The 15,917-nt window shown below is 46.2% G+C and overlaps 2 protein-coding genes and 1 pseudogene across 7 annotated transcripts; 2 read left to right on the top strand and 1 right to left on the bottom strand.

The window, feature by feature from the left end:
* Window positions 1-917: 917 nt before the first annotated feature.
* Window positions 918-4,477, top strand: LOC101774627 (probable protein phosphatase 2C 45). Its single transcript, XM_004951836.3, has 8 exons — window positions 918-1,186; window positions 2,304-2,437; window positions 2,570-2,668; window positions 2,752-2,910; window positions 3,270-3,356; window positions 3,434-3,525; window positions 3,689-3,763; window positions 3,853-4,477. Exons 1-8 carry the CDS (start codon window positions 984-986, stop codon window positions 4,042-4,044), a joined length of 1,041 nt encoding a protein of 346 aa, XP_004951893.1. The 5' UTR covers window positions 918-983; the 3' UTR covers window positions 4,045-4,477.
* Window positions 4,478-5,097: 620 nt separating this feature from the next.
* LOC101773956 (probable transcription factor At1g11510) lies at window positions 5,098-11,379 on the bottom strand. Of its 6 annotated transcripts, XR_002676170.1 has the most exons (6): window positions 10,138-11,372; window positions 8,513-9,319; window positions 6,724-7,140; window positions 6,541-6,613; window positions 5,530-6,046; window positions 5,098-5,431 (listed from the first exon to the last, which is right to left on the bottom strand). XR_002676170.1 is itself a non-coding variant. In XM_004951834.3 (2 exons), exon 2 carries the CDS (start codon window positions 9,317-9,319, stop codon window positions 8,516-8,518), a length of 804 nt encoding a protein of 267 aa, XP_004951891.1. In that variant the 5' UTR covers window positions 10,138-11,371; the 3' UTR covers window positions 8,225-8,515. The 6 variants fall into 6 exon arrangements, 1 of the variants encoding a protein (XP_004951891.1); XR_002676173.1 differs by lacking the exon at window positions 6,541-6,613 and having other exon boundaries at window positions 10,143-11,379; XR_002676172.1 differs by lacking the exon at window positions 6,541-6,613 and having other exon boundaries at window positions 5,523-6,046.
* On the top strand, window positions 10,225-14,962 carry LOC111257829 (annotated as a pseudogene).
* Window positions 14,963-15,917: the final 955 nt, after the last annotated feature.

Genomic DNA, 15,917 nt, shown 5'->3' with positions numbered 1-15,917 from the left:
CCCATTGAAACACCCCCAAATTTAAGGTCCCCTGTTTTTCTGCTTTCCCCTCCTACTTTTTTTTTCTTGATGAAACTAGCCATCTGGCATCATCATGGTTCGTGTTTGGTGCCAGCTCAGCACCAGTGCTTCCAGCGAACTCGGAACGGGAGGTGCTGTACAGTCGTACAGAGCGCAACAGCTCGTGGATAAATCGATCGATCGATGGATGGTCCTGGAGAAATATAGCAGTAGCAGCTGGAGGATACGGACCTTGTCCTTCCATCTCAAGCCCGTCTAATTAAATCCACGAGCCAATTTTTCCACGAATTTTTCACTGTAGTTTACCGGATTGAAACACCTACAGACGCTATACGTGTGAGGTTGATGGAGAAGAGCGTTCCCATTTCGAAAGTGTTGAAATGAGGTCCTGTTTGGAGATAAGGATTAAAGTTTAATTCATGTCATATCGGATGTGTAGCTACTAATTAAAAATATTAAATATATATTAATTATAAAATCAATTACATAAATGAAGACTAATTCGGCGAGATGAATCTATTAAGCCTAATTAGTTCATGATTTGACCATGTGATGCTACGGTAAATATGTGCTAATCATGAATTAATTAGGTTCAATAATTTATCTTGAGAATTAGCCATAATTTATGCAATTAATTTTATAATTAGTTCGTATCCCATGAACCGAACTTAAATTAGTCCGAGAAATGGCATTTCCTAGCCTTTTCCACCCCCAACTCAACTCCTGTAGCAAGCAGGTCAGCTGCTTGACGCGCTTGCCCACCTCGTCTGCCGCGCCGCGCTCCCCACGTGTCCCTCGCATCTCGAGGACACCCGCCGATCATTCTCATCCACTCTCCTTCCTTCCTCCTCCCCGTCTCCCCCCCTCGCTTTCCCCACTACCCCCTTCTCTCTCCTCGTCCATCCGTTTCCTCCCCACTCCCCACCCCTTCTTCCACCCCCTCCCTCCTGCCCGCCCTTTTCATGCGCAAGGGGCCGTGGGGACCACCACCTTCCGCGCGCCTCTCGCTGCTGCTGCTGCTCCTCCTCCTCCTCCTCCTGCTCGCGGGGCGGCCGGCCTCCTGTTCCTGCTGCTGCCGGGGGGAACGCGCGGAGGAGGTGGCGGCACCACGCATGGGGCTCGACGGGGACGGGCCGCCGGACGCCGCCGCCGGCGGCCACATCAGGTGAGCCCGGGTGGTCCACCCTGTTCTGAAAATCCGATCGCTGCTCCGTGCCGCGATCTCGTTGCCGCGCGGTCTCTGTTTTTGGCCGCCTCCTCTGGTTGACTTTTAGCTTTTTAGGAGGCTCTGGTGCCTTGGAGCGGAGATCCATGGCCGTAGGGATCAGTTGTGCTGCCTGTGATCTCTGGCTGTTTGGGGGCGGTGTGGTTATGGGTTCCAGGCGAATTAGAGAGCAGGCTTCACTGCTTCAGCTGCTGAACCGCCGTCCTTTCAATTGGATCTGTCCGATTCGTAGTGTCGGTTCCTGGTAACTGGATGTCGACGAAGATGGAAAGATGACGGACTATTGTTTTAGGACCATTATTAAGGAGTTTTCTTCTGCCTGCATCGATTTCCTCTCTTTCAATCATTGATGAGGAGCGAGGACTTACCGTTTTATTGATGGTTACTGCTTGTCGCCGATCCCCCTGCCTCCAAAGGACGTGTAGTACCAGGCCAAATCAAAGATGCATAGCTTGCTGTTTTGATGCCAAAGCGTCAGGATCTGTCTAAGATTTTGGTCATCCATTTGGTTTGCCGAGCGCCCTAGCCAATTAACCTCCTTGCCCGTGGCTGTTACTAATCCCCACTTACTAAAATTCATGCATGTTTTATTGTGGATTTCCCGGTATTGATTCCTATATATTTGTTACTGAACCTTAAGGATGTCTTGGATCAGAGAATGCACCCTTCGCAAATTAAACATTCCTGGCATCAGTGCTCTTTGAGTACAAAAAGGAAGTGCTGAACTGATTACTATGTCCTGAGATTCATCAGATAATTATGTGTTAAATATAAGCGTTAGTGCTTATGCTTGTTTTTCTACTAGAAGATAACTAGTTGAATTAATGTGTTAAATGGTATTATAAGCCTTTTTTTTAAGGTTGACGGGAGGGGAGAGGATCCCCCACCTGATTTCATTGATCAGCCCTGTGTCCTTGACCGGCCTGGCAGAATGTTCAATGTTTTTACACCACAATTTCCCTTTGCAGTAATAGTGCAATATCGTTTTTATATGATAGTGTGCAATATCGCCTAAGTTTGAATTCACAGTTGGTTGACAGAACATTTCCCTTCGCAGTAATAGTGCAAATGGCCGCTTCACTTATGGAGTTGCAAGTTCTCCTGGGAAAAGAGCATCGATGGAGGACTTTTCTGAGGCAAGGATAGATGACGTTGACGGAGAAAAAGTTGGAATGTTCGGCGTATATGATGGTATGTATTGCCTAGTGATATTGAAAGTAGTACCAATTCCTTTGTTTTTCATGGTGTCAGCACTCCTAGTCCTTGATGAAGCTGATTTTTTTTTTTGAGTTGTAAAGTGAGCCTAGTTTTCTGTTTCTGTAGGTCATGGTGGAGTGAGAGCAGCTGAATATGTCAAGCAGCATCTTTTCAGCAATTTAATTAAACACCCAAAGTTCATCACTGATACCAAGGCTGCTATTGGTACGCACACATCAACTATTGTGGACTTTGTACTTATACACAGAGATAGGTTGACCTTGATTTCCTTCTGTTATTTTCTGCAGCCGAAACTTACAATCACACAGATTCAGAATTTTTGAAAGCTGATAGTAGTCAGACTCGAGATGCTGGCTCAACTGCCTCGACAGCTATTATAGTAGGTGATCGTTTGCTTGTTGCAAATGTTGGAGATTCTAGAGCTGTTATTTGTAAAGGAGGACAGGGTAAGTTATTGTCTGTAACATAACATATCTCAGTGTCTTGTGTTCCTATGCTTCCACTTCCATCAGAAGCTTTCAAATTATTATGTGCTATATCTTTTCCTGGTCAAGTATTTCCCCATGATGCATAGATAAACTGAATAGCAGGATTCAAAGTTACTCGCATTGCACTATATCTCAGTGTCTTGTGTTCCTATGCTTCCACTTCCATCAGAAGCTTTCAAATTATTATGTGCTATATCTTTTCCTGGTCAAGTATTTCCCCATGATGCATAGATAAACTGAATAGCAGGATTCAAAGTTACTCGCATTGCACTTGATAGTCAACAGTTTACTGATGCTTTTCTCATTTTGACCTGCAGCGATTGCTGTTTCAAGGGATCACAAACCTGATCAGTCAGATGAGAGACAAAGAATTGAGGATGCTGGGGGCTTTGTTATGTGGGCTGGTAATGCTTCCTCTGAATCTACCTTATTACACACCAGTTATTGTTATTTGTACTGTTTAATTATTGGAATTTTGTAGGGACATGGCGTGTGGGTGGCGTTCTTGCCGTCTCTCGAGCATTTGGTGATAAGCTCTTGAAGCAGTATGTTGTTGCTGACCCGGAAATCAAGGTTTGTCTCCTTAGATTTGTTTTCTATGGATTTTATGGATGATTTTCCAGTCATATCATGGGTTGAGGAAGTATTATGAGTTTGTAAGTGCCTAGAAATGTAGGTTGTATCCCATCAGCAATTGTCATAGCCATCTGAAAACGATTTTTTGTGTTACTACCAGGAGGAGGTGGTCGACAGCTCCCTTGAATTCCTCATCCTTGCTAGTGATGGACTCTGGGATGTTGTCACTAATGAGGTACCAAAAAATATTACTGAAATATTTTCGTTTAGACTTATGATATTCTGCACTAGGCCTGCCTATCTGATGTAATTTCTATTTCCCAGGAAGCTGTTGCCATGGTCAAGCCCATTCAGGACCCCCAGGAAGCAGCAGACAAGCTTCTCCAGGAAGCTTCCAAAAGGGGAAGCTCCGATAACATCACAGTTGTCATTGTCCGCTTCCTAGAGGGAACGACCCCTGGCGATAAATCCGAAGAGAAAGAGAAAGAGACTGCCAATGACCAAAACTCCTCCTAGCTGCTCATGTAGAATCATGCGTGCGTTCCTGTGGCTGTTGTATCTGATGCTTGAAGTAGATGCGGCGCGTGTGCCCGTGCAGCTGTCCCACGCAGCTGTTCCGCAAGGAAACTGACTCGCCCCAACCGTCATGCTGCTGCTGCTCATGCTCTTGACTCTGGCCTAGGGGCTCCTGACTCTGGTCTGGGTGGGGCATTGCTGGAGCAGAAACGACGATAGGGCTGGTGTTGCTACTGTACGATCCAACTTGAACTTTTCCTCTTTTTTTCATTAAGCTTTGTAATGTAGCTTTTCTGTGATGTTGATTCATGAATCGTATTAGAGGTTTTCTTCGCAGCAAGTGCATGTAAAACTGCCGGACGATTTGAACCAAGTTGTACACTGCAGTATGTAACAGTTAATTCCCCCTACATTTGCTCTGGTTGCCTTCTGACGTCCAACTCCAGGATGTATACATGGTAATCATATCACTGTTTGCGCAACCAAATCAGATTATCAGAGAACGTGTTTGTTCTTCAGATTTGTCCGTTGAGTTCGTGCAAAGCTTGCCAGCCAGGTGCATAAACAGCTAAGGGCATCAGAAATGGTCCATGCGTGGTCGGGCGCAGCAGATAGAGGAACCGGGGAATGGCGGGCAGATTTCTCTGGACTCCGGGCATCTTGCCTGCCGGCCCAACGAAAACCCGATGGGCGATGCTCCAGCGCACAAGAACAAACTTGGGTGCGCCCAACCGGTCCAGCCCAATGACCCCCGGACGCGAACGCGCGCGCAGCAGATCTGAAGCTCGAGAGTTTTGGTCGAAGTTCAGATCTTTCTAATTTTCAATTCTTTCAGCTTTTCAAGTAACACTTTTCCACGACTTCATGTTTGAATTGGGTAAACAATTCATCAAACATGGTGACGGTTTGAAAGCATTTGTTTTTTTGAATCTCTGCAGCTCCTCTGCGTGCCTGCTCGCCGCCCCCACGCAGCTGCGTGCCTGCATCGCGCTCCGCCGCTTCTGCTCAAGCCACGTCGCTAGCCATTCCTTGCCACGCAGTTGCTTGCGCAAAGACCCAAAGCAAGTGCTGGCCAGTCCTTGCACGCTCAAAAATTCGAGCAAAAGCTTAAAAGTAGATACATAAATAAATTCATGGAAGCAAATTGAATAGCTGGCCCAATCCAAACATAGCACTCTGTAAATATTTGACCATGTCCCTTGTTGTTTGCTCTATCTTCTTATGTGAATTCCATTCCCGTTTCTCTGCCATCTGTTTCTGAAAACTCATGGTTGTGCTCCTTCACATATGTTGAAATGAACCAACCATCATCTTCTGTACGGTGCAGCCTAATCATCGCCTTGCAGTGACAGCCTTTTGTCTTGCTCTTGGTCCTTTTGTCGAAGCCCTGCACAAGGCCAGTAGCAGGTTAAAAAGGATTCTGATCTAAATTTATTGAACTGGTCAAATAAATGTTACCAGTACATTCCTAACCATACCCAGTACCTGTCTCTGGCAAACAACTTCTCTCATTGTTTGATAGCCCTCGTTGTTGAGGACCCAACTTCCTTTCTTTGCCCCTTGGAATAAGTACTGACCTTTTTTTCCATCCTCCCGTGTTACTTTCTTCGCCCCTTGGAATGATGGTACTATTTTCCACAGCATTGCCAACACCTGAATCATTACTACACGCATGATTCACTTGTCCAGGTCCTTTATTTTCTCCAACTTTCACTAGTTCACTAGTGGAATAGAATACATCCCAGTCATCTGTTTCAATCCCAGTAAGATTCTCCATCAGTATCTGACATGCATTCTTCACTTTCCAGGTAGCCAATGTCCATGTGCCGTTCATCGGTTTCGTTACTAGCAGTGTCAATAGACGGACTTGCATTGTCTGAATCTGGTCCAATTGCATCTCCACCATTAGTATTTGTCACTGGATTTTGCTCTTCTGGAATACTAAATGGCACATTTCCATGCGCCACACCATACAACAGTTGTTGGTAAGAACAACCTATACCTGAACAGTTGGAAAACCAAACATCAGCATGTAGTTCATCACCGTGAGACCATACAACACTGGAGATAACATCAGAAAATTTACTGAATTACAATGACATCATATTGTAATCTCAATTAGGAAAACAACAATCAGCAGCATAGTAGAGCTGTCATGTAAAGGGCAAGTCTAGGATTACTTAGTTTAGTTGGCCTATTAACCAATGACATGAACTTCACAATTCATTTATGGACTAAACACTGATATGTTACTTGGTGATTTATCAAATGAAGTAAAGTTAAACAAAGTGCTACTTGGTGATTCTCACTATGCTTCCTTGAAAGGGTTAAGACAAACAGCAATTATACATTGTTAATAATTCAAGCTGCATCCAGAAATTGTACATACTAGTCAATTAATTTACTATGCCTATTTTCTTGGCCCTGTAATCATCATTCCTAGTTTACTGCCCCTGTAAGCATCAATAACGAGGCAAGATGTAGCATTGTTCTCACTTGCTTAACAATAACTTCGTAGAGATCTGAAATAAAAGCCAAAATTGCCAGTGCTCCATACCAATGTTTGCAGCTGGGAAGACAAAATAATATTGGCTCTTCAAGAGAACATCTAAGCATGAAACTTCACTTACTAGACAGTAGTACAGGATCTTAAAGAAAAACACAGTTGTTGATTATTACCTTGGTAGTTGTGGAGTGTTTACGCAAGAGACACATCATGAACATCTAAGAATGAGCCCGTTGAAGATTTCCTTGATTCAGCGGAACACCGTGCTGCTGCGAATTAGCAATGTACCTTAATCCCCTGCTCCAACCCATGATTAAATCATCACAGCAAGGAAGGCACCACGCCGGTTCGCGGAGCTTCAATCCCACGCCGTAAGCCCCAACTCCTTGGTTCCAGGTGCACGGGATCTGAATCCCCAGCACAATGACCAGCATCGGAGGCGCTTGGAACACAACTGCCGCCTGCCTAGGTCGGACAGCTGTCACTCGAGGTCGCCAAGCTGTCAGCACACTGCAGCTTGGAGGAGGTGTCTCCGCAGTCGCCTCCGTTGCCGCCAAGGGAGAAGAAGGGAAGGACAACCAGTCCACTTTCTGCGGCAGGGAGAACAAGGGAAGGAGCAACAACGCGAATTCATTCCCAGAATCCCTGGCTTTCACGAATCTCGAAGCAAGGAAATGTACCGATGGACCAGATAACTCATGTGGCCACAGCCACATGAGGAATATCCATGTCCGAAAAAACCTGCGACTATGCCTAATCTGCAGGTATCTTTGACACCACATCAACACCAAAAATGCCAAATCTTCTGTTGCAACATCAACTGAATGAGATGTTTGGCTTTCCAAATTTTAACACATCCATGCAATGCAAAATCTCCTTTCTAATTCCTATACATTTGACACTTCATGTTCATGTATTGATTTTCACTGAGTCATTCACTCCAGTCTCCAATCTCAAATATGTGTGGCGGCCTGACGGGTGTACTAGTGCAAAAGCAGTCAAGTACATTACATTAATCACAAATACTGGCATCCATTTAAGTTCATGATTCAATTTGCCATGGATCAAACCGAACCACATATTACCACATAGTAACCAGGACCTACACTGCCATATGATATGGGGCATCACCTTGACGAGATGGTGGAAAGGAATAGGGTATAGCAGCATCTTCAACGGAGGCATCCAAAACATGGGCAATACAGGCGGGCGCAGCCTCCCAGGATGTGAGGCAACATAAAAAAGGGATCAAAGCAGATCATTTTGGATAACTCCTTATGCAGGCTTGTGCAGCTGCCCAACCCTGCTCCACTTCTCTAGTTAACTTGTGTCTCTGGACCATTCTTCTTTCATACCGTTTCTTCAGAGCTGTGGGTAGTTGGATGAACTCCAGCTGCTCTAGATGGTAATCTGGGAGCAGAAGCCCTCCCAAACACTGCCCTAATGCTAAATGATAATCAAAATTGATTGATGCAAAATGCAGCATGCCTGAAATATCAGTACACTTTGCATTTGCAATATATAGGCTTTGTGAATGTTTTGGCCACAAGTTGTGTGTCATGCATACAATTAACTATTATAAGAAGGTGTCATGCGTGTTGGCAGCTTGAAACCACCAATCCATAAGATGGTGAACAGTTTGCAGAATAAGTGACAATTGATGCAGAGTGAGAATGAAAGGATAGATCTTGAAATGTTAGTTTCATACTTCAAATTCTGATGCTTTGGGAAAATTATTTTTTCCTGCAGGCAACTGATTCTCAGCTCAGACAATGGTAGGGTACAAAATGAGAAATTTCAAGATTTGGGTCTCAATTCGCTACATGACATTTCTGAATTTTGTATTTTATATTGCCCTCAAACTTTGCAAGAAGGAATCTGATAATGTTGCCAATGAGCCAAGCTTAAGTCTTCCTACAGCAATTCATGTACCAACCAACAGAAAGAAGATTGAGAAATCACCATTCATTCGATCAACTGGAGAAGCACCTTGGCGACATTCGTCCTCAGCTGGTCAAGCTTTGCGCTCGCCCTGGCCTCTGCCACCCGCTGCATCTTCACCTTCGCCTCCAGCCGTGCCGCCGTGTCATCGCCGATGCGCTCAAACGCCCTCTTCAGCAACCCGGCGGCTGCAGCGCCGCTCCCTGTGTCAATCGCCTCAACCTCCGCTGAGAGGCAAGGGTACAGCCCTGTCAACTCGCCGAACTCCCTTGGGTCCTTGCGCATGTCGGCCGCACGGGTCTTCTTTTCCCTCTTTCCCTTGCGCGTGCCCTCCCAGATGAGCTTGGAGAGCTTGTAGATCGTGACATCGTCGTCCTTCACTGGGATGGTGCCGCGGGACATGCGGAGCACAGCATTATCGTACCGGGAGCGGAGTGCGCGCAGCCTCCTGGAGATCTCATCGGCGCTCAGGCGGTCCTTCGCGCGAAGGCGGCTGCGGAGCGCCGCGGCGAGGTGGTTGGGCGACGGCAGTCGGCCGTGCTTCTGGCGGTGCTCCGAGACGGCCTCGAGAAGCGCGATCTCGTCGGAGGCTAGCCACGAGCGCACGGGGAGGCGGGGTTTCTTGGAAACGACGGGTTCGGACCCGGAGGAGCCATCCGAGGCCACTGAGGAGGAGGTGGAGGCATCGGATTCGGAAACAGAGTCGAAGGATATGGAAGGCGACGACGGGGGACTCAAGTGTTCGTCAGAGACATTGGTGGTGGTAGTGTCGTCGGAGGACGCCGTCGATAGTGGTGAAGCCAGGATTTGAAAGTTGGGTATTCCCATCTAACAAAAAAAAGTTCACAGTAAAAAAATCCATAGTTCACAGTGTGTCAATACCGACATCCGATAATCAAAGAAATAAAGGTACAAATTGTTCAAGTCTAAGATAACATAGAAGAAACTAAGCAAAGTTATAAAATACATAAAAGAAATTACATAGTAGCTCTAACTTTTTATTTTGATTCCTTCATGACTTGGAAGAGTAGCTTTAACTTTGCGTTCCTTCATGACTTGAAAGTGGTTTATAATATCACCATCCTTGACTTTCAAAAAGAACTCACACTCAATAAATTTGACCAAGCAATCATTCAAGTATTGATCCCCCATCTTGTTTCTCAATTTATTCTTCACATAGTTCATAGCGGAAAAGATTCTTTCAACACTAGCTGTTGCTACTGGAAGTACTAGCACCAATTTGAGAAGCTTGTAAACAACATCATGTCTATTATGCAACTTTGTTTTAACAAGCATAATGGAAAGCTCAGCAAGACTTTTCACTTTTCTCTTTTCTGAACCTTTCATCTCTACGCATCTCAGTGAGGAAGAGTTTAAGTGCTGGTGGAAAATGGTTTATCTCTGAGCTTGAGAAATCATTAGGATAATCAACTGCGCAAGCTTAATCAACTTGTCTTTGTCCCACTAGTGAAGTTATCTATAGGACTAAATGCAGCCATACTGTCACACTTTATTTAACAATCTCTATGATTTTCGATGAATGAGCCTGTGGTATGCTTACTATGATTCTATGATTATGAAGAACATCAATTCAATTTTCTACCAATCTACCCAACAGAGACTAGTGCAGAGAGCAGAGTCCTCACCTCACCCTGTTCAGTAGTCCTTTTGCCGATGCCAATGCCGAATGCTGCCCGCCGCCGACCGCCGTGATGCACAGATGCAGGAACGGGATGTCGCCGGCCGCCCGGCCGCCGGCGGCTCAGCGGGTGGCTGCTGGCCTGCGGCCTGCCGCGGTGCCGCCGCCGGCCGCGGCCACGGGCCACGGGCCACGGCAGCCCCCTCACCCCTCCCGCGGCCGCCTCCCGTCGGCCTCGGCCCTCGGACGGCCGCCGGCTCGCCGCTCGCCTGCTAGGGTTGGGGATTTCGATTCGATTTCGTTTCCGCCGATTGGGGGAGCGAGCGGCCGATTGGGGGAGAGGCAGGCAGCTGGTGCCTGATGGGCCTTTTGGGTGAGTGGGCCGGCCTGGTAGGAGGAGGCGACGCAAGGAAGGTGGGGGCGTCCCTGCGGGCGAGGCATATCTTGAGAGTGGCCAGCGCCTTGAACACGCCGGCGGCGTGCTGGGGCAGCACTGGGAACCGCAGGACGCGCATCTTCAGGTCGAAGCTCGTGGACGTAGCCCTTTCGCAGAGGGAGAGCGCGGGGAGGTGGGTCCAGACGCGGCGCCAGCGGCGGGAGAGGATGCTGGTGCGCGCGGCGGCGGCGGCGGTGCCCGGGAGGCGGCTAAGGACGTCGTGGAGGAGGTGGTCTGGCAGACCGCTGATGTGGTCTACTGCCCCGCCTTCGGGGCAGCCGCCGGCGTCGGCGTGGCTCATGATCGAAGATTCGCTTCCGAGGGGGGTGGAACCTGCTGCGTACTATACGGTTGTTCCGTCGTGCGACCGGATCCCAAATTGACAAGAACTCCCATCTTCTTCCTTTTTCCTTGCATGAGACGAGTTCAGAAGGTACGCAAACTTTGAATCCGTTGTTCAGAAGGTAGATGACAACTTCAGAAGCCATCGGGCCGCAGCTAGCTAGGGAATGGTAGCATGAAATATTCTCAATAGCAGGAAATGGCACTGGAAGAGTTGCTGAAGATACTACAGATGCAGAGTGTTCCATTGTAGTATCCATTTTTGGATGCTTAAGAAGAAGGCAGCAGAAGAGAGAAGCAGAAATTATTTCACGATGTGTCATTATTTCACTTCTATCAATCGGAGATGAATCAAATCGATCTTTTCTAGCTTCGGTATGTAGTTAACATGGGTTCACATTTGTATGTGCTGCCAGAATATTGAAAGAACAACATTTTGAACTGTTGTTTCGTGACGAGCGGTTATATTTAAGATTGATGGCGAGTACTGGTTATATTGAACTGAAAACGCCTATATCGTTACCCAATTCTCCCATTGGAGGCTGTGCTAGCTGCTTTATTTGCCTGAAAATTTTGACAATTTTTTAACCTTCTCTTTAACATTTGGATGAGAAATGATAGCGTCGCTCGTCCCCGTGGATGAATAACGGAACAAGTAGGTAGCAGTAGTTGTGGGATTGTGGCATTGCATGATCCAATTCGAGCTTTTACTTTCTTTTTCACTTGAAACCAATCCACTGAGTTTTACTGCTATTACACATCACAAAAGAAGAAATCCAAAGTAACAAGTCACGTGATTTTTCACGCATAATATGCGAACCCGCAACCTCTTGCCTCGTGCATAGTTTCCTTACCATCTCACATGCACAGCATATCTGACTAAACAGGGGATGCTATCATTTTGTATTCACCCATGGGGGACCCAATCGAGACTAAAGTCCTAATGGGCTTTAGTTCGGATTTGTAACACCAACCAGGATTAAAGTGTCACTCACGGGTTACGAAATCTAGATCCGAGACAAAAACCTCTTTAGTCCCAGGTCTAAAAACGATCGAGATTTTTGTTGTGGGTGTGACAAGTACATACTTTATTTAAATGAATACACACATTGCATATATAAATGATGATGTCATTAGTGGTTGATGAGCTTATTCTTTGGTAGCATCACTGGAAAATATTACTACTGTATATATGGTTTGTTGCCTTTGGTAGCATCACTGGAAAATATTACTACTGTATATATAGTTTGTTGCCCCGTTGCAACGCACGGACACTCACCTAGTAATGATGTTATAAAATACTACTCCTTCCATTCTCTTTTGATAGGCATATTTCACTTTAACACAATAACTAATATTTTTTTCGAATGGTCACCGGAAGGGAGAGCATCCCCACCTAAATTGTATTGAACGATGTGGCTAGTTACAGATCAACAACTTCATTTTAAAAAAAACGAGGCAAAAACCAAACATTGCTCGGTTAATTTGGGGAAACCGGGCTACCTAGCTAAACTAGGCTTTAAACACTACGTCCAAGCACAAGGACGGACTTTGTATCATTACCACAGATAACAACACCTCATCCTAGCACAAAGGATGGAATTGTGGCATAACCACTAATAATAACACCCGCCCTAGCACAAGGGCACGAAACGTGGCTAAACCACATATAACAACCAATCATAACTCAACTTCAAGCATCGCCATGGCCTCACCCTGAGCTTGGTAGCTGCAATTACCTTTGAGACCTCAAAAGATGACGCCTACATGTAGAACATGACGTCAAAGACGCCATCGTTGCATATCCGGTGGAACCGGAGCATGATTTTCAACCAAAGCCCTCTCATAGTTGCAATAGGAGCACGACGACACCTCCAAGAGGCGTCGAGGACGTCATCGTCATCCGCACCAACAAGAAGTCGCGCATTGCTTTCGCTTTGAGCTATCCTACCAAAGCTGCAAACACCACCTCTGCAAGACGCAGTTGCCGAGATGAAAACGCGGCCACCCCTTCGAGCTAGCAGCCCCCACCGGGGAACCACCAGATCCGGCCGTGGAGAAGCTGCCAGCGCAGCCGCCGCAACACGCACCTGCTGAGATGAAGACACAACAGCCCCAGCTGCACTGTTGACAGCCAGATCCGGGGGCCATGAGGTCGGATCTAGCCATGGAGGACCGCACGGAGAGTGCTTGGACGTTGCCTGGCTGATTTGCATCTTGTAAACTGACAAGAGATTGGGAGAGGGAGGAGGCAAAATGAGGAGGAGCGTGGGTGCCAGCGAGCCGCAGGCCGCTTGCCGTCCACGGCGGCGACGGCCAGGGATGAGCTTCGCGCGGGGCCTTTGGGCTGGTGGCGGCGGTCGCCCATCCCGTCGCCCTGCGAGGCAACGCGGAGGGGTACGAGCGGTGTTTTTCTCTCTCCCCAAGTTGCATTAGTTCAATAACTAATAAAAATAACATTGCTTATCATCTAATCAATGCAAACAAGTTTTTTTTTCATTAGTCCTCCAATTGTTGATGCTATGTCTCCACGTTGTTGATGCACTGTATTGCCGCGGTCCACATTATTAGTAAATATAGGACTATCATTTGTGAAAAATCTAAATTTGTAAATATGTCTATCAAAAGAGAATGGAGGGAGTAGCAATTTTGACGAGGCGATAGCCGTAGCCGTTCAGGGGCGACTCATGGGGCAATGAAATCGCGCCGCCATCAACCCTCCTGACGGTGCGCCTCTACCCGCCACCACCGCTCCAGCTGTGGCGAGCTTCAAGCCACAGAAGCAGCTCCCAACACCTTGAGATATTTCTTGTTGGTGGAATCATTTGTCTGGTGGTATTTCTATCTACCTCTTCTGCAATTTTTTTTTGCTTCCTTCCAATGAATTACATTAGATGTTGGTACTTTGGAGCTTGAATGTGCTTTCAACAATATTACCATCAGCTTAGGGGGAGGTTGTTGTGTCCAGTGAGCTTTGGGTTGCAATTGATAGACCTGATCATAGCTTGCAACACATCAGGTCAGTGATATTTCATGCTACAAGAACAAGAAGAGGAAGGAAAAGGTTTCCACTGAATCAACCATTTCTTCAGTGGTGGATATCATTATAGGAGAAAGAACTACACCACTGCAACAGAAGATAGAGGTTGAGGTGATCAATGAAGCTGATGAGGCTTCGGTAGCTAAGGAATCAGTTTATGAGTCTTCTATCTTGGTAACTTTCTACGTTTTCTCCATAATTTTCATAGGTTGGGTTGGTTTTTATAGTCCTTAAATTGCATTCTTTTTTCAGAATCTTGCTCCTGTTGGAAGAGATGCTTTGTCATGAATCAGGTGTCGAGACTTTTACTCAGCATGCCATCTTTTTGCGGAGACTGGAGCCTTGATTGTGTGGCAACCACCACCTATCCCAGAGGAGATGGTTGCCCTTGCCCATGATCAGTTAGCCCCCAAGCAGGATTCACAGACTTTTGGGCCTCCAGCGACCTCTGGTACTGAGTACCAGCGACAAGCACCAGCTGTACAAATGACAAATACCTCGGTTATGGCAAGCAGCTCATTCCATGCTAGGATAATTGTACAAGATGATGATAACCTGAGTGGAGATATTCTCGCATTGTTCAATGAGGTAAACACATTTCTTCCATGAGTTTGATTGAAGGTAATGACTATTATTGGTTGTAATTTTCTAACACGTATTCTAGAGTACTACAAGAATCATGGGGAGATATGACGCTCACATAAGCCAATTGAAGGGAAAGAACTCCAAAGTAATAGAGTGAGCTTCCTCAAAAGTTTCTTTAATAGAATTTTGGCCCTATGAACAACAATGTGTAATCATGTATACTTGTTACTTGATCACACCTATAGGCAATTGGAAAATGAAAGAGCAACTGCCCTTGAGAGGACAAGAACGTTTGAAGAGAGGCACCAACAAGAATTGGAAAATGAAAGAGCTGCTGCTGAGAGGACAAGAATGCTTGAAGAGAGGCACCAACAAGAATTGAAAAAGAAAGAACAGCTGCTGCTGAGAGGACTAGAATCCTTGAAGTGAGGCTCCAAAGGGAGTCCAAAATAGCCATGAGTCCTAGAAACCAAAGGCGATCCTTAAAAGCACAGAATGCTAGACTTTATGAGTTCTTGCCGGGTGTGGCATTTCTGCTTAAATTGCACGATCAAATGGCTGGGGTGTCTCATTCTTTGGGTAATGGTGAAAATATCAAGCAAACAATATGGCTGACAGGAGTACTGCTTAAATATGAATGTGATATGTTTTCGCTCTTAAATGTTAGAATTGATGCGTGGTAACAAGTAGCCACTAAAAACCTTCTTAAACTTAGGAAATGTTAAATGCTGGATATAGTTGTTATGGGAACCGAAAGGAAAAAAAAAAGAATATGGCAGTATTTGTGTTGGTATAAAATGTCATTAGCAACGTACGGGTATTTTACTAGTTATAATATAATAAAAGATACTATCAGATTTGATTTCGCATCGAATCCCATCCCGCTAGGATCCCGTCCGGCCGTCACTGAGCAAACGGGCATGCAGTCCTCTGGACCGCCGTCGTCGTCGAGGGCTCGAGACAGCAGTACAAACGTGGAGGCCGCAGAGCAAAAGGAGACCCCAACCAAAAGAGTACTCCTGCAGAGAGGACAACGGTGCAGCAACGGCGACGAGCCTACTCACCCATGGCGACAAGAAAAGCTTCACGTCAGTATACTCCTGCTCGCTGGCAGCGAGAGAGACTGAAGACACTGTGCCACTGTGCTCACCATCTCTCTCTAGATCTTTCTCTCTCTTTGGCTTTTGGGTAGCCGATGATGTCGCGGCGTGCTAAAAATATGTCTAACAACTACGGCTCCAATCTGTTCAGAAAATGTGCAAGTACCATTCAAGATGGAAACCTTCTCCAGCTCCACTCACTTCCCTCCATAGAAGGAGCTTCCAAATCTCTACTATTCTTTAGATTAATGCGTTGTACTCCAAAGCTGTTGTTTGCAATGGAT

This window comes from Setaria italica, chromosome I, assembly GCF_000263155.2.
Source record: "Setaria italica strain Yugu1 chromosome I, Setaria_italica_v2.0, whole genome shotgun sequence".
NCBI classification, from domain to species: domain Eukaryota; kingdom Viridiplantae; phylum Streptophyta; class Magnoliopsida; order Poales; family Poaceae; genus Setaria; species Setaria italica.
This window is presented reverse-complemented; position numbering and strand designations above follow the sequence as displayed.